Source organism: Adiantum capillus-veneris, chromosome 25 (assembly GCF_014529385.1).
Source record: "Adiantum capillus-veneris isolate H3 chromosome 25, ASM1452938v2, whole genome shotgun sequence".
Lineage (NCBI taxonomy): Eukaryota > Viridiplantae > Streptophyta > Polypodiopsida > Polypodiales > Pteridaceae > Adiantum > Adiantum capillus-veneris.
In genome coordinates, this window is record NC_140955.1 from 65,603,192 (window position 1) to 65,626,793 (window position 23,602).

General features: G+C 44.3%; 1 protein-coding gene across 1 annotated transcript in view; it reads right to left on the reverse strand.

The window, feature by feature from the left end:
- Positions 1 to 21,341, reverse strand: part of LOC147425020 (heat shock protein 90-5, chloroplastic-like) — a 56,623-nt gene extending 35,282 nt beyond the window's left edge. Inside the window, exons 1-16 of the mRNA XM_086500590.1 lie at positions 21,142 to 21,341; positions 19,785 to 20,000; positions 19,578 to 19,651; positions 19,360 to 19,485; positions 19,175 to 19,268; positions 19,007 to 19,093; positions 18,234 to 18,377; positions 18,042 to 18,155; positions 17,928 to 17,960; positions 17,592 to 17,642; positions 17,413 to 17,517; positions 17,089 to 17,226; positions 16,907 to 16,999; positions 16,741 to 16,818; positions 16,382 to 16,636; positions 16,205 to 16,307 (exon numbers count right to left, since the gene is read on the reverse strand). Coding sequence (XP_086356716.1) covers positions 16,205 to 16,307; positions 16,382 to 16,636; positions 16,741 to 16,818; positions 16,907 to 16,999; positions 17,089 to 17,226; positions 17,413 to 17,517; positions 17,592 to 17,642; positions 17,928 to 17,960; positions 18,042 to 18,155; positions 18,234 to 18,377; positions 19,007 to 19,093; positions 19,175 to 19,268; positions 19,360 to 19,485; positions 19,578 to 19,651; positions 19,785 to 20,000; positions 21,142 to 21,231 — 1,801 coding nt within the window. The 5' untranslated portion in view covers positions 21,232 to 21,341. The remainder of the gene's footprint in view (positions 1 to 16,204; positions 16,308 to 16,381; positions 16,637 to 16,740; positions 16,819 to 16,906; positions 17,000 to 17,088; positions 17,227 to 17,412; positions 17,518 to 17,591; positions 17,643 to 17,927; positions 17,961 to 18,041; positions 18,156 to 18,233; positions 18,378 to 19,006; positions 19,094 to 19,174; positions 19,269 to 19,359; positions 19,486 to 19,577; positions 19,652 to 19,784; positions 20,001 to 21,141) is intronic.
- Between the last annotated feature and the right edge of the window lie 2,261 nt (positions 21,342 to 23,602).

Consider the following 23,602-nt stretch of genomic DNA (forward strand, 5'->3'; position numbering starts at 1 on the left):
ATTTTGAGATGAAACTTTTTGGGGCTCTGCCTTTGGGAATCCCTTGTAAGAATAAATAAGCCCAAGGGCCTCACTCTGCAGAGCATCTAGACGCAAAGACTGAGAGTGAGCACCCACGGGCTCGGTTGTACGTTGCACATAGATTAATATAAAAATAAATACTGAAAGGGACGCTAGTCTTTGGGGCCAAATTCCAATACCTCTTGGCACAGAACTCCGCCGGGCCGTGTCGTCTCTCTTTTGTTCTGTTAGTTAATTCAAAGTGAATCTCTGTTGTGTCGCGGCAGAATCTTGATTTAGGGTGTCCAAGTTTGTTACACTGAGTACGGCAGTTTGCTACACTGCTCGTGACAGCACTTTACCATGGAACTCTCTCGGAGGCTGGGACACCCCAGACTGCTGCAGACATCTTCATCATTTGCCTCGCATCTTCGGCTTCATGCGGTTTGTTCAGCATTAGGTATTGAGAGGGGGTGTTACGTGAGAGTGCACGTGTGCGGAAACGTGTGTGTGTGTGTGTGTGTGTGTGAGAGAGAGAGAGAGAGAGAGAGAGAGAGAGAGAGAGAGAGAGAGATCACAAACGCAAGATATGGTGAAGAGGGGGCGATCACCCCCCCCCATGACTACCATGAGCAAAAGGCCCAATAAAACTGTATCAGATGATGGAAATGGTTACCTCCCTGGCCCCATATAGAGGTGCCCAAGGGGAGGTAGGGCAATGCCACATAAAATCCCCCACGACCCAACAATAAAAGAAATATATATGAGGGCGCCTAGACAAGGTGGGCAGCCTGCCCCAAACTCGAGCAATTGGACCAGGTACAACCTAGACTATGGATGGCCAGCTTGGAGACATACTAGCCGTACAAGTATGCCCCAGACCTATGTGAAGCAGCACAGTGGTGTAAGTCTAACACCCCCTCTAAGCGTCGGATGCTAAACAAACCACATGAAGCCGAAGATGTGAGGCAAATGATGAAGATGTCTGCTGCAATGTCCGCTGAAGGACAATACTCTATGAGTGTAGTAGCAGTTTGGGGTGTCACGACCGCTAATAGATCTCCATGGTAAAGTGCCGTCACGAGCAGTGTAGCAAACTGCTGTACTCCGCCAATGCAGTGTGAATGTTCTGCGTGAAGGTCTCGAATTGAGTGTGAAAACAATTCCTGTGTGAAACTCCAGGAAGGCCAGATATAGCAATCTACGCCATAATCCTTCGAATCAAGAAAAGCCAGACTAAACAGTCTGCAGGGACGGAAGCCTGTCAATGTATGAACCCGTAACCAAGTGTGGCCAGGTGGCTAAGCTGTGTGAAACTCCGAGAAGGCCAGATATAGCGATCTACGCCATAATCCTTCGAATCAAGGAAAGCTAGACTAAACAGTCTGCATTATAGAAGCTACCGTAAGCTACAGTAGTCACCAGTAGCCCGCACGAACCACCACCGGATGGTGTCTCAGTAGGTAGGGTAATCCAAGACGAGGGGAAAGCCAGACTCAGCAGTCTGCGTTGTGAAGGGCCTCTAAGAAGAGGTGTGGTCGGACCAAGCTGTCTGCGCCGTAATCATCCTGGACTGAGAAGTTTGCACTGTGAAGAACCTCTGAGAAGAGGAAAGGCCAGACCAATCTCTCTGCGCCGTCTTGCCTGTATCTCCTGTCTCCAATCCTTCGATGTCAACCAAAATAGAATCCTCGCCAACAACGCCACCAAACCGCATGTCGATGTGGCTCTTAATGTGAATGAGCTGGGAGTGGCCTACTACCCAGTTGGGGGGTAAGTTTGTTGTAAGGTTACCAAGGGTGAGTGTAAGCAACTCTGAAGGTAGCAATCAAAATGATCAAAAGAGTAGAAGAGCAATTTCACTACCATCCAAGCCAAGCTCTAGGTGACTTCAATGTAGTCGCGAGATGCCTCATTTCCCACATCTCACGAGTAAACTCTCCAAGAGAGTCCAAAGCACTGAAGTCCCACTCCAGTCTGTAGATCCAAGCAATGGACAGGAGAGTCCAAAGCACTGAAGTCCCACTCCAGTCTGTAGATCCAAGCAATGAACCTGTCCAAGAAGAGATCCAAGATCCTCTCCCTAAGTCCATGTAGATGCTCCTGTGTAAGCAAGTGATCTGACGTGTCGAGGTCAAGTGGTAAGTGTCTATCCACCCAAGATGGTGGTGTCTTCTCTGGGAATGTCGTGATCCCATATGCCATGAGCATGGCCATATCTCGTATGAAGTTGAATGAACTCCTTTGATGAGTGCATAGTGTGTGCATAGCAAATCACAAGTCACCACCCCCTCTCGAGTGTGCAACCGCCGAATGATGGCTGGAATGAATGGATCTCCCAAGGATCATATGCCCATAGATGATCAAGCTGATGTCGAAGATACCGTGTACTGCAGCAGTCACTGAGTCACCGCACGGACCACCACCGGATGGTGTCCTGGCAAGAGGTAACAACACAAACCATGTATCTGTTGTCCACCCAAAAACGCAACTGCGAGGTGATGAAAACGCTGCTGTCCAGCGTGCTCGCAAGGGTGTAGGAAGGATGGTGAATCCCTGGCACAACCCCAGGTGGGCTGAAAACGGAGAAAATAGCAAGGGTATATCGCTGAAATCTGATGTTTTGAAGAGGATTCTGGCCGGCAAGGCACCGAATGCCGAGCCGGTGGGGCAAAGATCTGAATGGGCTGATGTTGGCATTGCCCCCCTCTGCTGAAAACGCAAGGTTTTCCACCAAAAAAGTAGGTGCTCCCCAAAAACGCAAGGGGCAGCAAAAAATGCAAGAGATCTGAAGGGGTTTTCCGCGACAAAAATGTCCAGAAATGGCTCGCACTGACAGCCAGCACGTGATCGCAAATGGAGGAAGCAAAAACGCAAGTGGACAGGGGGATTCCCGTGAGGAAAAAGCTCAAGATGTCGTCGCTTGCCTGGCTTTTTGCTGATCGCTGGCTGATGTAAAAACATTGGCTGATTCTTGCGGAAAACGCTGCTGATGTGATCGCTGAAGGCTCTGATACCATGTGAGAGTGCGCGTGTGCGTGTAACAAACTTGGACACTCCAAGTCAAGAATCAACCACGACAGCACCAAATAACCACTTCAAAACAAGTCACAGATCACAATAGATGTACACTGGCACGGCGGAGTTCCGTGCCTAGAGATATTGGCCCCAAAGACTGGCGCCCCTTTCGGTATTTCTTTTTATATTAATCTGATCAAAGTACAAGAGAGTGGCTAGGGTTTCACTCTCAGACTCTGCATCCAGATGCTCTGAGAAGTGAGACCCTCACCACTTATTTAAAGGCTACAAGGGATGCCCAAAAGCAGAGCCCCAAAAGCTTGAAAGCAAAAGCAGATTCTCTCTCTCAATGAGAGCCAGTAAAAAGCAAGTTCTCTTTTTCTCTCTTTCTCCCAAATCATAGCAAAAAGCAGAGATTTGCATTGCTCAAAATTTTCCCAAAAAAAAAAAGGACCTCCGCGATTTCCGAAAATTAGGGTTTGTGGCAGAAATTAGGGATTGCAAGTTTTTTTAGGGGTTCTGGCAGAAATTAGGGTTTCTGTTGTCCGCCACGTCATCACTTTGTGACATACCCCCCTCTTGAAAGCATTGTAATCGACCACGATTACGCCTGCAAAACCGACAAAAGCCATAAACCGTCTTAGCAAACATTGACTGTTGGTACCTACGTACTAGGGACATCACATGACATTCAACATTCATTCGGATCTTAGACCATGATTTATCGGCAATGTAGCTAGCAATCACATCTAGGTCCAATCGAGACCTCATCGATGTCCGATTGACTAACCCCTATTGCAACCATGTCTATTCGAGATCAATCAGACCAAAATGCTGCAGTCATTCGGCTATCAGTTCCTGCACTCAAAGAAGTCCAGAACAAATCAGTATCATTATCAGGAATTCCATTTCATAAAGTCATCCGACAGAATACTGTCAGCTCTCAGTATCCCTGAAGCTCAAAGAGACATTAGTGACTTTAGTATCAAAATCAAGGCATCTGTTGACAAAGGAGTGGAGTGACTCCCCTCTTGTGCATCCCACTGCACCAAATCTTCGGCCAAGCTGAATTTTTGGGTTCCGTTTGGAGTAGACTATGCTAAACCAAAACATCGAGGTAAAGTTTCACAATCCGAGGAGTATCTGCTATGTCCTCCTCCTCCATCCACTTCGCATCAACTGCAGGAAAGTTCTTAAACTTAACCAAGAACCGCCTTCGAACTTTACCTTTCTTCGTATCGTTATGTGCCAAAATCTGTTCACGAACAAGGATCTCCTCGTTTTCTTCCACTTCGGTTTGCTCATCAGGCTCCCCATCTTCAGGCACATCACCCTTAACAGGTTTCAAGAGACTCACATGCAAAGCATTGTGAATCCTCCAAGTATCTGGCAGTTTTAATCAGAAGGAGCCATCATTTATCTTGTTAGTGATCTGGAAAGGTCCGTAGTATCGCATACTAAGCTTTGGAAAAAGCCTCTCCTTTTCTTTTTCTTTCGTAGGCGTGCCTTCTCAAAACGTAAGAGCACCCAATCATCCTCCTTCAATTTCAAGTCGTGACGATGGCGATCCGCTGCCTTTTTCTGTCGTTCTTGAGACTCCACGAACCTTGGCAAAAGCCATATCCAAATCTCGCGAATATTCATCCGCTTCAAATATCTAATCTTTCGTGCTCAGGAAGGATCGAATCTTCGTAGCACTTTCAACAATCTCACATGGCGTCTTCCCCGTCGAAGAGTGTATCGTGTTATTGTAGGCAAATTCCACCAAAGGTAAGTTCTTTTCCCATTGAGTCTTCTGATCCGAGATACAAGACTTCAATAAATCTAAAATCATTGAATTGGCAATCTCAAATTGCCTGTCAGTCTGCAAGTGGAACGATGACGAGAACTGCAACTGCGTGCCAATGTTCTCCCAAATTGCCTTCCAAAACAAACTCATAAATCTAGGGTCTCTGTCAGAGACAATCGTCTCAAACGTGCCATGTAATCGGAAAATCGTCGTGATCATTCTGTGTTCTCGGGAGATCAAAAATGAAATCCATTTCAATATTTTCCCAGGGGCGGGTGGGTATGGGTAAAGGCTGTAACAATTCCTGTGCCTTATGCATGTCAAACTTGACCTTCTGGCATACTGCGCACAAACTCTTCCATATCCTTTTTGAGTCTCGGCCAAAAGAAGTCTCTCTCTACCCTTTCATGGTGGTAGCAATGCCACGGTGACCCGTAAAAGGTGGACAGTGGCATTCAGTCATAACCTTTTCCCGCAACGGTAGTGTAACGCACAACATAGTCTTTCTCATCAAGTAGCCTTCCCGAAGGGAGTATCCAGCTACTGTCTCTCCATCCCGTATCCGTGTGAAAATATCTGCAAAATCTGTATCTGTGGCATACTGATCGACCATATCCTCGAAGCTCCTATGATGTATCGTGGAAATAGCCAGAACCAACGGCTTCCGAGACAAAGCATTTGCCACAACATTCTTCTGCCCCTGCACATGGACAATTTGGAAGTGAGACTATGACAAGATGTTTGCCCACCGCATGTGCTTTTCCAAAAGCTGCTTCTGTGGCAAGAAGTAGCGCAAACTCTGATGGTCTGTAAAGACAGTAAAATCCGCTCCGAGTAGATAATGCCGCCACTGAGTAAGAGCATGGATAACCACCAAAAGCTCTTTCTCATAAATCTGTGTTGTCATCTCCGGCCTAGAGAACAATCAGCTCTTGTAAGCAATGACATGGCCTTCTTGCATCAAGACCGCACCCAGACTACGACCACAAGCATCACAATATACTTCAAATGACTTCTGCAAGTCCGGCAAAGTCAAAACAGGTCCTGTAGTCAATTTCTCTTTCAAGGTCTGAAAGGCAATCACCTCTGTGGATCCCCACGAGAAAGGTACTCCTTTCTGTGTCAAGATGTGCAAAGGGGAAGCAACCTCGACAAACTTACGTATGAACTGCCTGTAGTACGAACATAGTCCCAAGAAGCTTCTAACTTCATGGACATTCCTCAAATCGGGCTAATCACGGATAGTCTCTATCTTGGCCGGGTCCATTTGCACTCTTGCTGCTGACACAATGTGTCCCAAAAGTGTATCTCTGGTAGGAAAAATTCACTTTTCTTTGCATTAACCACTAACGTGTAATCTCGTAATGCCTGAAAGACTTGAAGCAGATGATCTCTGTGTTGTGCCTCATTCTTGGAGAAAACAATGATGTCGTCAAAGAAAGTGCCAACAAATAGCCTGTACTCTCAAAAAATCCTGTCCATCATCCGGTTAAATGTCGCAGGAGCATTGGTTAAGCCAAAAGGCATCACCAAAAACTCAAATAACCCAAAAGTCGTCCGAAAAGCTGTCTTGTAGACATCTCCTGACGCTATCCTGATCTAATGATATCCACTCTTCAAGTCAATCCTGCCAAAGCACGAGGATCCCTGTAACCTGTCGAGTATATCATCAATCCTAGGAATCGGAAATCTGTTCTTGATGGTGATTTCGTTGAGAGTGCTATAATCGATGCACATTCTCCAAGATCCGTCTTTCTTCAAAACCAACAACACTGGAGAGCAATACGGTGAAGTACTAGGCTGGACAAGACCCTTTTTCAAGAGGTCTTTCACTGGGTTCATAATCTTTTCATTCTGTACTCGGCTCACACGGTAAGGTGGCCGATTCGGTGGCGTGCTTCCAGGTATTAGATCAATGGTTTGACCCTCTGAAAAGCAATCCGCATGAGTCTGGAGAAAAATCTTGGCGTTCTTTTGATGAGGTCAAAACATATTCAACCTTTATCCATCGTTCAGTTCTCTCCCAAAAGAATGAGTAAGAAACTGAAGTTCATCAAGTACAATCTCTAAGCCCTTCATTTATCAAAGTCGCTTTCTCGGCCCAACAGTCAACCACGGCGTAGTTCTGGTGGTACCAAGGGATTCCGAGTAGAACGTCACTCGCGTGCCCTAAACACCCCTGTCATTGCAAACGAAGTTTGCCAATGCTCGGTGTAATGGCAACATCCCATCTGGGTGCCAGTCGAACTACCTCCGCCTGTGGCGTCAGTCTGTCGGGCGTAATTCCAAATCGAGCCGCCAATTCCAAGTGAAAAGAAGTTTGCCTTGGCTCCTTCAAAAGAGCTTCCTTATCCTTCACTTTGCCCAAAAAGCGGCAAAGTTTGTACTTTCATTCATTTGATTCGGTGCAAGTCCCACGCCACGTGGTACCAGTTCTTTTCTATCTGCCTTTTCTGCCACGTTCCTCAGCTACTCTCGAACTCTCTGGCCTGTCCTCATTCTTATTATTCTGTTCTTTCTGTGCCTTTTTAGGGCACTTCGTAGAGATATGTCTATGTTCCCCGCATCCAAAGCACTTCCCCTCTCTAATGAAGCGAGCTCTCTCCTCAGGAGTAAGCTTGGGTCGTGCATCCTTTTTCTCTGGGTTGCTCTTTTTCTTTCTACTTTCATTCCCAAAAGTCTGTTCGGCTCGTTGTGTCATGGCTCATCTGTGGGGTAGGTCAGACTACCAGAGTGAATGGCAAAGCCCCGCTTCCCATGACTCATCAACTCCTGAATAGAAGCCGACTTCTGTTCCAAGCAATGATCTCGGATCTTTGTAGGTAGGCCCAAGGTAAACCGCTCAATCTGTTCTCTGAACGAGATCTTCTTGAATGAAGAGGCGGGTAGAAAAGAGCTCCAGAATCTTTCACAATAAGCATTGATTGTATCTTTCTTGGTCATCCGAAGATGGTTCCAAGCAGCTCGTATATCTCGTTCATATTCTTGCGTCAATCAAGAAGAAATAAAAAGCTTCTTAAATTTCAGCAATTTAACTGGCACAATCTTGTTTAAAAGAAGCGTGGACCACCAAGTACGAGCATTCCTCTTAAAGTAAGAGACAGCTCTCCGAATCTTAAAGTGCTCTGAATAGCGTCCTCCCGCGAAAGCGATGTCAAACTGTTGTATAAAAGACAAAGCCTTCGAAGCATCTGAGTATCCTGAAAAAGTATCAAACTTGATCGAGTGGCCACCTTCCTTAAACTCTCGGACTTTCTTGCTTTTATCTTCGAGAAAGTCATACTGGTTAGCTTTGTAAAAAAATTCTTCTAGTTCGCATGAAAGTTTCCGTCATCGGAATCTGAGCTATATGTAGACGAGTCCTCAGTAGAACTGTCAGTCTCTGGGTGAGATTATGCCTTCTTTGCCTTTTTCTTGCCCTTTCCGAAGCTTCGTTTCTTGCTTCGCTTTTTATCTTTTCTGTCTTCTTCGCTCGAATCTGAAGAGCTAGAAGAACTGTCAGAAGAAGAAGAAGAACTGGGTAAGCCTTCAGACTTGACACGCTTCTTCTGTTTCTTTGCCTTGTCGAATGTCGACCGACGACCCAAATATCCCGGGAAGTCAGTGCCTTTCTTCTGCTTTTTGCCGTGCTTTTTGTCTTTCTTTTGCACGTCGAAAAGCTGAGCAATCCGTGCATCAACCACGTTCTCCAGTTCTTACTCCGTATATTTCTTGGAGACAGAAGGTTTCTTGAGAGCGGGTTTCGGGAGTGGTGTTGTGGTTCTCTGCCACTCCGTCTATACCTCTTCCAAAGAGGTCTGGTTCATATAATTTGCCATCTTCTGGTCCTTGGCAAAATTGAGCATCATCTTTGTTGCATCGCCAATCAATTGACGACGCTCCATCTCTTGCTGCTCCGCCTGAGTAGGCCTAGGCGGGCCATACTCCGTGCCGGAATCTTCGTTGTGATCCCTGCCCGCATGTCCAGATGCAGAGGGAGTCGATTGATCATTGCCTGAAGCCATAGGTGCCGCGGGAAAAAAATCGGGGATCGGATTTCCCGTAGAAGAGAAATCGGCCGTGCTCTGATACCACTGTAAAACAGACTTGGACACTCCAAGTCAAGAATCAACAGCGACAGCACCAAATAACCACTTCAAAACAAGTCACAGATCACAATAGATGTACACTGGCCAGGCGGAGTTCTGTGCCTAGAGATATTGGCCCCAAAGACTGGCGCCCCTTTCGGTATTTCTTTTTATATTAATCAGATCAAAGTACAAGAGAGTGGTTAGGGTTTCTGTCATGAGGACACGGCAACTGCTAACCTTAGTTGTTGGTTTCTTTCCAGTGATTTTGTTTAATTTTTGAGACCCTCTTTTTGAAGTTGCAAATAGTCGGACATTGTATGGCCAATGTGAACGGTGGTTTCATCCGCAGACGGGAAGTTGGTCAGCACTGGAACTTGTAAAGTAAAAGGATGTCTAGGCTCAGTGCAAGATCATATAGGTCCTCCCGTCGCACTTAGCAAGTTGGTGGATACTAGGAAGTGAACTCAATAAAGGCATAAAGTCAAGGTGAGATCACCAACAAAAAGTATCCGACAGTTGGGGCCACATTGCACTTTTGGATGCGGTCCCAATGAGGATAGATGGTCAGATGACTAGTGGGACCCCAACGGAAACATCTCCTAAAAATTAGGGAACTGCTATTTTGGGCCATGAAATGTGTTCGCGTCATTACCTTTGGTATGACCAGGGAAACATTTTATTACTCTGCTGCAAAGTCAACTGATGTACCAGTTGAGAGATTTTTGAGCAGGAAGCCCAATGCGGGGAAATTGCATGTATGAGTGCCAAGTGGCACTTTTTGGTCAATTTACCAAGTTTGGGAGAACAAAACCCATAACTGACTTTCTGGAGCAGTTTTGGAGACTGATAACTCTTATTTTCAGCCATTTCTCTCCATTTTTGAGCTTCCCGTGACTATACTGTGGACCAAGGAGCTCATTTTCAGCATTGGAAGGCATCAGATGCGTGTTTAGAAGGCTGTTTTGCTGCGTTTTCAGCGATACGCAGGTTTTGGCAGCCATGGAAATCTTTCCCTTTTTGCATCTATTTGTTCACAGATGCATTACAGGTCAAGGGCAGCAGAGGGGGCGCTCGATTTATGCTGGGGGAAGCTTCATTAAGAACCTGTCCTCACAGGTTAAGAGCTATGGAGTGCTTCCTTTCCCTTTATGTACAGTGTGGTGCCAGGAGTGATGCCCTGCACGCTACACACTGCTCTCTCCCCCCTACGTGCATTTATGTGATGCCCCACAAGAGGGCTCTTCATTTGACTGAAGTACAGCTGTGTGGGTTCATGCTTTTGTGCTGAGGCAAGAGCCTCCTTGAGAAGGAACAGGGGTAGCTAACTGCTACTCCAAAGCAGGCACCAGTGAGGGTCATAACCTCACCGTACAGGTGCGTTTTCAGCGTTGTGTATGCGCTGTGAATTGACTGTTTTTCAACCATACGGACGCCAAACCCTTTGGGAATCGTGCCCCACTGGCAGAGGACAGTTAGGGGACTGTTTGGGGCTGAAAAGAGGGCAAAAACCAGTAAATACAGCAAGCTGAATTTACTGTTTTTGGGCAGGAATCAGAGGGTTTATGCAGTGGAAGTGAGTTCAAGCAGGGGAATTGGTTTCGCACAAGTTTTGGGGTTGTTATGCTGCCGAAATTTGGCCTAATAGGTCGTATCTAGCTGAGATACACGTAAAGGATTCCCAGGACTCTACTTTGTAATTTACCCTCCTAAAGAATAAAGAAATACCGAAAGGGGCGCCAATTTTGGGGCCTACAGGTTGTCGGCGTCTGCTCGGGGCATTCTAGCTTCCGAGCCGTGTGTGTACTTAGGTGTTAATCCTCGTTACAGGTTACCTTTGCAAAGTGCTCTGTGTGTGTGTCTAAAGTAAAGAATTTCGGGTGAAAGCCAAAGCCTACCGCCCCACCACGGGCCGGTTTCAAGGTTCCATTGCCGGGACATCAATCACTCTTTCCTCAAAGAGTGAGCCTCGGTTGTCTGGGTAAAGACACAGAGTACATGAACGCGGGATTACACTATGGCCGACAAAGGGAAGGGCATTATGGAAGAGGGTTCCTCTTCACAGGATAGACACGAAATTCCGCATGTTCGCCCTGCCAAAAAGTGGTCAAATTATGGCTAATTTTTTGCTGCGTTTTAGGGTATGCAAGTATGAACCAAGATGAGATAGGGAGAGGTCTCACGGTGGTAGATTGGCCACTAGATCTCCTGCGGGAGTGATGTGGGTCTGCCGGGTGACACGCTGCTTGCCGATTCTCTGAGGCAATTGCTTGGATTCTTTGACGCATTGGTAAATCATCTTGAAATTAGAGCTTAATTGGTCGTGGGTTTTACGTCAGTGTTGTGGAATTATGCTCGTTTGCAGAGGCAAGAGCCTCTTGCACAGGTAAAAGTTAAGGGACAAGTTGCTAGATGCTATTTGGTGGAGTTCAAGAACCATCCACCTATGGATGCAGAGTGGATAGAAGAGCATGAACTGTTAGAGTCACCAAATGTATTGCAACTTTACCTTGAGGCCTTTGGGTTACAACCTACGTATGCCCCAACCCAATGTCTGCAAAGGAGGGGTAATGATAGAGCTAGCACATCAAATGTACTCATCGATTCAGTGCAATAGCACTGTACAGTTTGACAAAAGTATGAAGGTCTCATTTGAGTCATTTGTACATATGTTTTGACAGTCTTTCTTGCGGAAAAGGGTGCTTACCACACAAGATCATCTATGGCATGTATTTATGGTATGCAATCGAGGATGTTTGCGGTCAAGAGGGGGGTATGTCACGAGGACGTGGCAACTGCTAACCTTAGTTGTTGGTTTCTTTCCAGTGATTTGTTTAATTTTTGAGACCCTCTTTTTGAAGTTGCAAATGGTCGGACATTGTATGGCCAATGTGAACGGTGGTTTCATCCGCAGACGGAAAGTTAGTCAACACTGGAACTTGTAAAGTAAAAGGATGTCTAGGCTCAGAGCAAGATCATATAGGTCCCCCCATCGCACTTAGCAAGTTGGTGGATACTAGGAAGTGAACTCAATAAAGGCATAAAGTCAAGTTGGGATCACCAACAAAAAGTATATGACAGTTGGGGCCAATTGCACTTTTGGATGCGGTCCCAATGAGGATAGATGGTCAGATGACCAGTGGGAGCCCAATGGAAACATCTCCTAAAACTAAGGGAATTGCTATTTTGGGCCATGAAATGTGTTCGCGTCATTACCTTTGGTATGACCAGGGAAACATTTTATTACTCTGCTGCAAAGTCAACTGATGTACCAGTTGAGAGATTTTTGAGCAGGAAACCCAATGCGGGGAAATTGCATGTATGAGTGCCAAGTGGCACTTTTTGGTCAATATACCAAGTTTGGGAGAACAGAACCCGTAACTGACTTTCTGGAGCAGTTTTGGAGGCTCATAACTCTGATTTTCAGCCATTTCTCTCCATTTTTGAGCTTCCCATCACCTTACCTTGGACCAAGGAGCTCATTTTCAGCATTGGAAGGCATCAGATGCGTGTTTAGAAGGCTGTTTTGCTGCGTTTTCAGTGATACGCAGGTTTTGGCAGCCATGGAAATCTTCCCCTTTTTGCATCTATTTGTTCACAGATGCATTACAGGTCAAGGGCAGCAGAGGGGGCGCTCGATTTACGCTGGGGGAAGCTTCATTAAGAACCTGTCCTCACAGGTTAAGAGCTATGGAGTGCTTCCTTTCCCTTTATGTACAGTGTGGTGCCAGGAGTGATGCCCTCCACGCTACACACTGCTCTCTCTCTCCCCTACGTGCATTTATGTGATGCCCCACAAGAGGGCTCTTCATTTGACTGATGTACAGCTGTGTGGGTTCATGCTTTTGTGCTGAGGCAAGAGCCTCCTTGAGCAGGAACAGGGGTAGCTAACTGCTACTCCAAAGCAGGCACCGGTGAGGGTCATAACCTCACAGTACACGTGCGTTTTCAGCGCTGTGTATGCGCTGTAAATTGACTGTTTTTCAGCCATACGAACGCCAGAACCTTTGGGAATCGTGCCCCACAGCAGAGGACAGTTAGGGGACTATTTGGGACTGAAAAGAGGGCAAAAACCAATAAATACAACGTGCTGAATTTACTGTTTTTGGGCAGGAATCAGAGGGTTTATGCAGTGGAAGTGAGTACAAGCAGGGGAATTGGTTTCGCGCAAGTTTTGGGGCTGTTATGCTACTGAAATTTGGCCTAATAGGTCGTATCTAGCTAAGATACAGGTAAAGGATTCACAAGACTCTACTTTGTAATTTACCCTCCTAAAGAATAAAGAAATACTGAAAGGGGCGCCAATTTTGAGGCCTACAGGTTGTCGGCGTCTGCTCGGGGCATTCTAGCTTCCGAGCCGTGTATGTACTTAGGTGTTAATCCTCGATACAGGTTACCTTTGCAAAGTGCTCTGTGTGTGTGTCTAAAGTAAAGAATTTCGGGTGTGAGCCAAAGCCTACCAACCTACCACCCCACCACGGGCCAGTTTCAGTTTCACTCCCTGACTCTGCGTCCAGATGCTCTGAGAAGTGAGACCCTCACGGTGCCTCACCACTTATTTAAAGGTTACAAGGGATGCCCAAAAGCAGAGCCCCAAAAGCTTGAAAGAAAAAGCAGATTCTCTCTCTCTCTCAATGAGAACCAGTAAAAAGCAAGTTCTCTTTTTCTCTCTTTCTCCCAAATCATAGCAAAAAGCAAAGATTTGCGTCACTCAAAATTTCCCAAAAAAAATACATAAAAATTTGGGACCTCCGTGATTTCTGGAAATTAGGGTTTGTGGCAGAAATTAGGGTTTGCAGGTTTTTTAAGGGTTTTTGCTGTCCACCACGTCATCACTTTGTGATAGTGCGGAAGCGTGAGAGAGAGAGAGAGAGAGAGAGAGAGAGATATGGTGGAGGGGGCGATCAGCCCCCCATGACTATCATGAGCAGAAGACCCAATACAACTGTATCAGATGATGGAAGTGGGTACCCCCCTGCCCCCATATATAAGTGCCCAAGGGGAGGTAGGGCAATGCCAGATAAAATCCCCCACGACCCAACAAGAAAAGAAATATATATGAGGACGCCCAAACAAGGTGGGCCGCCAACCCCAAACTCGGGCAGTAAGAGCAGGTACAACCTAGACTATGGGTGGCTCAATCGGAGACATACTAGCCGTACATGCATGCCCTAGACCTATGTGAAGCAAGAGAGTGGTGTAAGTCTAACATGTGACTTACACCACTCTACTACTACACATAGGTCTAGGGCATGCATGTACGGCTAGTGTGCCTCCGGGTTGGCCACCCTTTGCATATGCATTTAGACTGCACTGTCTGGCCGCCCACTTTTGGACCGACCGCCCACTTTGTCTAGGCGTTCTCATATTTCTTTTTCCTCTTGTTGGGTCGTGGAGGATTTTTCTAGGCTTTGCCCTACCTCCCCTTGGGCACCTATTTATGGGGCCACGGAGGTACCCACTTCCACACTATCTGGTCATTGTGTATTGGGTCTTCTGCTCATGGTAGTCACGGGGGGCTGATCTCCCCCTCTTCACTATATCTTGCAATTGTGGTCTCTCTCTCTCTCTCTCTCTCTCTCTCTCTCTCTCTCTCTCTCTCTCTCTCTCTGCACACACGCACACTCACATGCTCTGATACCATGTCAAAGTCAATATGCGGAAGTGTAGGGACCAAGGGGGGGGAGGAGAGAGAGAGAGAGAGAGACTCTCCTAAACAACCAACCTTTGACAATGAAAATGATGATAATACAATGGAGGACTCAGGGTTGCTTATATAGCAACCTTAGTAAATTGCCCTACCCAAACTTTGAGAAATAAGTAAAATAAATACCTAAGAGCAAAACTAAATAAACATTGGGCAGTTCACTTGAGATGCAAAAACTCTAATAATAAGGGCCTCACTCTTGAGAGCATCTGGACGCAGAGTCTCGGAGAAGAGGACCCTTGAGAGTTGTACTTTGCGAAGTGTAATAATAAAGAAATATTTGAAAGGGACGCCAGTCTTTGGGACCAGTGCATCTAGAGACGAAACTCCACCATATAGTATTGACTACCCTTTTCTCTCTCTTTAGTCAAGTTATTTGTAGATTTATTCGTGTCTTGCTATTGTTATCTCGCTTCGAGTGTCCAAGCCTCTAGCAAAATCCCTAGAAATATTCTTACCACTTGGCATCAAGAATTTCGAATGGATGTAGCAGGCCAGCTTTCTTAAGGCGCTTTACCTTGTTGACCTAACACTAAGTGCAGCTTTTCACATAGCTCTCTATGTAAGGGTGTATCCTTGGCCAATAAAAATATCTTTTGGCCAATGCTAAACTTCTTTGGATGCTTGGGTTCCCAACGCTAGGAACATCATAACATTCGAACAAAATCCTTTGTCGAACCTCATCGATTTCCAACGCATAGACTTTTCCATGTCTCTGTCTCATCTCTCCAGTGCGACTCACTTGGGTCTCTGGATCGCCGAAGCATGTATGCGAGCCACATCCTACTTTGACCTCCTTCCATAGCTTGCTTAAATAACTACAAGAACGACATAGCCCTCGAAGAAAGAAAAATCCATCGATATTTCAGCCATATACAAAGAAATAACCTCAAGAATCCGGCTGAATGCATCAACAACTCGATTGCTGGATCCTTTCCTATAGCGAATCTCAAAGCCAAACTCTTGCATAAGTTCAATCCATCTGGCTTTTTGGCCTCTGAGATCACCTTAATCACAAACATAGCGCAAAGAGAGATGATTCGTCCATGCAACAAAGGTAGAGCCGTACAAATAATGACTCCTCAAAGCATTGACTACGGCATAAAACTCCTTTCTCATACATTGGATAACGCATTTCAATGTTAGAAAGCTTCTTGATTTCAAATGCAACAAAAGCTAAAGCGTTGCACAAAGCTAGCATCTATTTCAACAAGGAATGGCTTGCTAGGATCTACGATAGTTCATATTCAATAGCATCTGTTTCAACAACAAATGGCTTGCTAGGATCTACAATATGCAACATTGATGCAATAGTCACCAAGTGTTTCAGTGTCTCAAAGCTCTCATTGAGACACTCATTCCAATCAATAGGAGGGTTACCTTTACAGTGAGGTCCCGTTGCGTAAATGGAGCAACTTCAGAGTGATCCTTGATAAATTAGCAAAAAAATTCAATAAAGCCTAGAAAGGTCTTTACTTGGCATACATTCTTCAGTATGGGCCACCACCATAGTCAGCACACATAAATTTTGTGAAACGCTCCAAAATAGCCAAAGAAAAAGAAAAGCCTTGGGTGCAGCATGCACCCTGCTCATGCAGCAGTCAGTGAAGCAAGAATACATACCTAAATCAAAGTCCTCCTTACTGATATCAACAAAATCTTTTCCTTTGAAAGACTTGAGGGCATTGACAGAAACCTCATCCATAGGTTCCGTCAAGAACAAAACCTGCAAATATGGAAGAAAGTGGTGCTTTACCGTTAAGATTTAGATATATCAGAAAGAGAGCAGCCATGCCATACCTCATAACCTCTTTCCACAAGTTTCTCCATAAATGGTGCATTTCGGGCACTTTTCACAGATTCTGATGAAAAGTAGTATATAGCTTCTTGACCCTCCTTCATATTCTCAACATAATCATTCAGACTAGTCATCTCCTCCTGATGCTTTGAAGAGTAATAGCGCAAGAAGGAAGCCAACCTCTTTTGATTGTCTTTATCGTCACTTATGCCCAGCTTAATGAACTTGCCATAATTCCTCCAAAAGCGCTTGTAGTCCTTGATGATCAACACCCAAAAAGAGCAATGCCAAGTGAGAAATGAATCACCTAAAGGTAGAAGTACAAGCAGCTGGACCTCACTCCAAAAGGTTAAGGACAGACCTCTTTGTCTTTCCTTTTTGCAATTGAATCAAACAGGTCAAAAGTCTTCTTTGTCAACCTTTTCTTCATTAAATTAACCTGGGAAAACACAACACAAATACAGAACATCAGCAGGAACTTTACCATTTCACATGCAGAAAAAACAGTTAACAAGCTTCACACTTACAATACGACTCTCTTGCAATAATTCTCGAGATACATTTAAGGGCAAGTCGTTTGAATCAACAACACCTTTGATGAAGGAAAGATACCGAGGAAACTACAAAAAATTGCTCTGAATGTGGTAAACATGCCTTGGATAACAATTGGCCAACACATCATTAAAGCCAAAAGTTTTTTCACACCTACCAGCTCACCATGAAAGTCATCAGAGATAAACACCCGCTTCACGTAAAGCTTGATGTTCTTTAACTCTGAAGAAGCTTTATCAGAAGAAAAGGGTGCCATGCCGGGAATATACAATAAACTTTTAAATTCAACCTCCCCCTGTGAAATGATCCCCTCAATTGTTAGAGCAACTATAACTGCCTTAGTATTTAAAAGTAATCAAATAAAGCAAAGGCTTTAACATCAAATAAAACCACAGGGCCAGGCCATTAAGTTAGCCCAAAACAGAAGTGCATCAATAGGCCCTGAGAATGAGAAGAAAGCGCATAGAGATCAACTTAATACCTCCGTATTGAAATGTGTATATGCCATTGGATCGAGGCGTTCATTATAAGTGGTCTTGTAGAAGGAATGATACTCCTCCTTCGTAATTTCCTTTGGACTGCGCAACTACATGAAAATACACGTTTGTCAAGTGTTGGATAGATAGTTTTTGATATAATACCATATGCCGCCATTATTACCCAGATTGGCTTCACATCATTCACAAGCTCATAACTATAGGTCTTCTTCGCCTGCACACATAATAAACTGTATAAGACCATGCAGCACATGGGAAGGGGGGTATCATGTTTCCAAGCTGCATGAAGTCAAGCTGGGGCAGGGGGGAGAGAGAGTTTTGAATGAATTACAAGAGATAGGGAAGCTTCACTTCCCTGACTGTACACATCCCAGACATACATAAATTATCTTTCATTGCACACTATAAACTAATTTTTGCTCATAAATCAAGATAGGATATGTTTACACTATGTGATGCATATACACTCTATGCACAAAAAAATGAGATAGGCGCACACCTTCTCCACCTCAGCTCTCTCCTCTGTTGAAGCCTACAGAATTGTAGTGCATTAGAAGCTCACTAGAATCTCACACAACAAAACTATGAGAACCACTTTCAGAAATGTAGCCACCTTTTCTGCAGTGGGCTTTTCCCGGCCCACATAAATTGGAAACGATATAAATTGAGAATAAGTTTTAACAAGATCCTGAATTTTAGAAGGATCCAAATAGTCTGCTGCATCCTCCTGCAAACCATAAAGTAACCATAAGCATCATTTACCAAGATGGCAAGCAATGTAAAGCAACACAAAGAAGAGCCTAACCTTTATATACAAAATCACTGCTGTTCCTCTCTCAAGTCGATAATCAGGATCAGTTTCCTCCCTGATAATAAAAGCATTGTTATTTGCCTCTGCCTCCCACACATATTGCTTGTCTGACTTTGGATGCTTGGATGTGACCACTACCTGTTTTGAAAAAAGCCCCAGATATCGCCCATCATAAAAGCAGACAAGCCTTCTCAAGTTCCTAAGTCTTACAAGTGTTCCCCAGAAGAAGTAAAACCAAACCAAAAGAAAAACCATACCTGCACACACATGCACAACGCATGCAAATAGCAAGACAAAAGAGAGAAAACATATATATGATACTTTGGGTTCAGTGCCTGCTTTTAAAGGCTGTAACCGGCTACTTCTAAGAAATGCAGCAAAGGTAATAATCTATATCCACAATTGGACAAGATAGAAATGCATGAAATTTTTTGGTTACTTATAAAAAAAAATGCAACAAAAATAATAATCTATATCCACAATTTGACAAGATACTGAAATTTTCAGATCGTAAGATTTGACAGATAGAAATTACTAATAATTCTGAGCTTATCTCTTCTACTTAATGCTCATAAGAAAAAACCCTTCAAGATTGAAATGCGAAACAAAGATAATAATCTATATCCACAATTTGACAAGATATTGAAATTTTCAGATCGTAAGATTTGACAGATAAAAATTTTAATGATTCTGAGCTTGTCTCTTCTACTTAATGCTTGTTTAAAAAAACCCTTCAAGATTGAAATGCGAAACAAACATGCCCCTACCTTTTCAGCAACCAAAAACGCTGAATAGAATCCCACCCCAAATCTGCCAATTAAACCACTGTCTCCTCCGAGGGTTTCCTTATTCTCCTGATAGCCAAACATGCACACATTTAAAAGGAAACGGTTTTTCATGCCCATCTGATAACAAGTGTAGAAATAAATAATTACCTTTAGAGCTTTCAAAAAGTTCGCAGTTCCACTTTGTGCAATTGTCCCCAAACTGCTAATGAGATCTTCTTTTGTCATTCCAATACCAGAATCCCTACAAAAAGAAGGTAGAAAGATGGCTTTACTTCCAAAAAAAGTCACTCTTTTGCATCAGATAGAGCTATGTGCAGCATCAGCGCACTCACTGAATCACCAAAATTCCTTGATCTTTGTCAGCTCGTATCTTAATGGCAAGCTCAGGGTCATTTTCTAGTAGACTGGGATCTGTGACGCTAAGAAACCGTAACTTGTCTAATGCATCACTAGAATTACTGCAGAGACAAAATCATCAAGGCTTAAGGGCTCAACCCCTCCAAAGCAAGAAGCCAAGGACAAAGCACAGCAGTGAAAAAGGCCAATGCACCTGACTAGTTCTCGCAAGAACACCTCTGTATGGCTGTACAGGCTGTGCACAATAATGTCAAGGAGCTTGCTGACCTGCAAGCAAATTCTGGCTACCTCAGAGCACTCTTATTTTGAAAATCCGGTTCAGATCCACAGCAACTACACCAAATTACCACATTACAATTGAGAACTTTGCAAATCAAGCCCAAATAACACACAAACAGACCTCCGCTTGGTACGTGTGTCGTTCACCAGCTGGAGTATCTTCACTTGCATCTGCAGACTGGGTCTCTTGAGATACCGCATCTGCAGCTACTGCTGTAATCCTTGAACACAGTGAAGAGCTAGCCTGCTTATCTAGCACTCCAAATCTCTTCCACACATGGAAGCCCCTAGCCAAAGAAACCTTCCGTACTGGAGAGTTGGCAAAAGGCAAAGTAACCTGGCACTCCGCAGCAAAGTTCATAAAGGTACACAATAGTCAATAGGCTGGCTTTTGTTCAGCAAGCTCCTAAACTACAGAAATTTCTTTGATAGATTTCATCCTGCACAAAGGCAAAAAGCAGCCTTGTCGCACTAATACCCATATCTAGGTTGGACACATTCCAAGCGAACACAGAATTCAGCTACTATAATTTCCATGATTACAAGATTGACCATGTGCCAACCCTATAGTACTTCCATGTAATGCATTTGTGGTATAAAATCTTGCAACCAGGGCATAAGTTTAAATTGTTATACCATGACTTGATTAAATGACATTATACAATGTAATACCCACAGACCAACAACCATGCACAAACAGCACCACCAAGTATTTATCCCATGAGGTATATAAGATATTAAAATTTGTTGGCAATAACACGATGATGGATTGGTTCAGTCAAGCAATTGCCCATCATTTCCACTGCCAAAAGAACAATAATAAACACATTATATTTCATTAAGGTAGGCACTTAGTGTAACGCTGTACTGACATCATACTGGGCAATTGCCATACGTGCTAACAGATATCCTACATCATCAAGGGTCCACTCTATAAGAAGGCAAATCACAATCAATAGACTCTCATCTCAATGCAATCTAGAACTGCAGGAATGTATTGGCAGCCCCAAGCATTGCCAAAATTAATATTGGAAAAGAAGGCAATGTAGATAGCTCTTGTAATTGCAGCACAGCTGATTGATTGAAATTCTGAGCTAATTTGTGCACGTTCATTGACAACCTACTTATCTGGACTCCATGTCCAGTACTGCAAACCATGAAAGCAAGCACACAGGCCCACCTCTACAAAATTTTCAAACTTGGAAGTCCTCGCTAAAGCAGATGATTTATTGAACAGAGCTTTTCTGCATACAACATGGAAAAAGGCTTGATAAAGTTTTCTTATCCACAGCATCCATGCCGAGGCTATACCAATGCTCGATCCCCCTTGGCAATCAAGTTAAATAGGAAGAAAAAACCTTTGGAGGTAGGAAATGCTCAATAATCATGGTCTTTTCACGCTCTGAGAGTAAGCACCACACTCACAATTGAGGTGCCCATTGCAGAATTCCCATTTGCTAATGTGAGAGAAGCCTCACCTTTGGGTGTTTTGCGCTTGCTGAGGGAAGTGGAGAGTCGTAAGAGCAGGCCAGTGAAGGAGCCAGCTGCGCAGCGAGTGTCGTTGCCATATCGGTCGGCAATGAGGTACAATCCGATAAGGGCTTCGACAACACACTCCAAACCCAGTCTTCCGGACGCTGGCCGAACTTCCGGAAGCTTCTCCTAAGGCAGATTTATCTTCTTCATCCTTGGGACTCTTTTTGGGCTTGGTGAATTTGGGTTGATTAATATAATTCACTCACAATAATTTATGAGTCTTGCTATAAAAAATTAAAAATTAAAAATAGTTATATGGAGCAAAACTTATGCTTGTTGGCAACTTGGCATTGCCCCAAAAGGTGAGTGTACAGTGTATCTCGAAGATTTTCAGTTGGTGCATGAGTGAGTTACGGTTCATAGAGAAGATAACCATATTGTACATTGTATGGTCTCTCTTTCTTCCCTAGTGCAATAACTGACATTGCATCTTTGAAGTCCGGATCCGCAACGTACTCATCTACCATAGAGGTAGATCATTCTAAGTAGCTATTAACACAACACTCACTCTTGGCCTTCGTGAAAGTGCATCAGCCACTTGGTTGTGCCTACCACCTATGCGAGCAATATGAAAATTAAACTATGAGAGAGTATTTGTCCACCTCATTTGCTTATCACTTAATTTAGTTTGTGTCCAAAAGTATTTAAAACTTTGATGGTCTATGCACAAAATAAATAGAGTGACTATGAGATAATGCTTCCAAGTATCTAAGGCATGTAAGATAGCTAAAAGCTCTTTTTTTATATGCCTAGAATCTTTTCTTGGTCAATTAATCTCCTACTTTTGTATGCTATTGTTACCATATACATGTGGTAGTGATGTGTGTGAACACACTAGGACCGCCGGGGCATTTTCTCCCTCTTTAAGAGGTTTTTTTCCCCGAGCATTGTATATACGCCCATCACTCTAGGGCTATCTATCTATCCATTTCATACCAAGTAACACACTCTCTATTGTGTGCCTTGAGCTTCCATCGTCTTCTCCAAGCTGTGTGCGTTTCTCTGCAACCCTAATTCCAACAATTGGTATCAGAGCAAGTTACGTCCTCCCGGGCTTAGTCGCCAGTTGCTCCAGCACACGGTTGCTCACTTTCTCCGATTTCAGTGAGCTTTGGCAAGCGTTCGTAGGTTGACAAAAATTTGGGGGGGGCTCAGAGAGCTCAGTCCGCTCATATTTTTGATTCGGGCTCAATACGGCTTCCGTTTCCACTACAGGCAGTATTGCACATGTTGTTTTGTCATTTTGTGCAGAATTTCCTATTTTCGGGCAGTTTTCACATCAGCTGCAGCATTTACAATGGATGACAACAACACAGATGTGTTCAAGATGTTTGCTGCTGAGGGCAGGTTGGATAGGGACAACTACCCTATGTGGGCTTATATGATGCAACATGTTCTTGTGTCAAAGGGCGTCTGGAACATTGTGCAGGGCATTGATGTATTTTATGGTTCTGAGGATGTAGGCGATGTTGAGGATGTTGCAGGTCTTGCTGCAAGGATTGCTGCTATTAGAGTTGTTTTGCCTACGGCAGAACAAGCTCGTTGGGATGTAAAGGATGCACACGCTCATGCATTGATTGAGTTGTCTGTGAAGCGCACCATTGTTCCTCACATTCGTTCAACAAAATCAGCAAAACAAGCTCGGGATATTCTAGCAGATCTTTATGCAAGCCGCAATGAGGCTAAAATTGCTTTGCTGCGTAAAGAGTTGGAGTCAAAGATTATGCATGAGGAAGATGATATGGACACTTTCCTTGCTGGTGTCAAGGATATTGTTAGCGGGTACGCCGCGACGGACGATGGAGCACAGCGAGAACACATACCAACAAACTGTCAATCCGAGGACGTAGCTGACCCGACTAGGGCATGGAGGCAATCTCTGGGTTGTCAACCTTGAGCTAGACACGAACAACACTCTACAGTAACTAATCCTACCACAACACTACCATAAAGCAAAGAAACAGACAACGCATCCTACGAAACACTACAAGCTCGAAACAGTCTCAAATCATATCGGAATGACTCGAAATCGGAGGGCAAGACTCACAAGGACATATCCTATATGACCAAACACCTAAACCCTGAAAACCATAACTATAAGATCTCTAATCGCTGTCGCGATAGACTCAAAACAGCAATTTCCAAAGTGTCCGAAAGTGATCTACAAAGACATCAACACAAAGAGCTTCTCGCCCTGATTCTAACGACTACTCGATCATTCAGAACGGATGTCGTTTGAGGTACTTACGACCAAATATAGCTCATAGTAGCAGGCGGGCTCGCGATGTGGTCCTCGGCTTGCATTGCTTGCATCGACGCGGAGAGCTCCTCGATGCCAACACGCTCCTACTCTCATATTTGCAATGTGATTAGTGTGCGCGACGGTGTGTGTGCGTGAAGCTC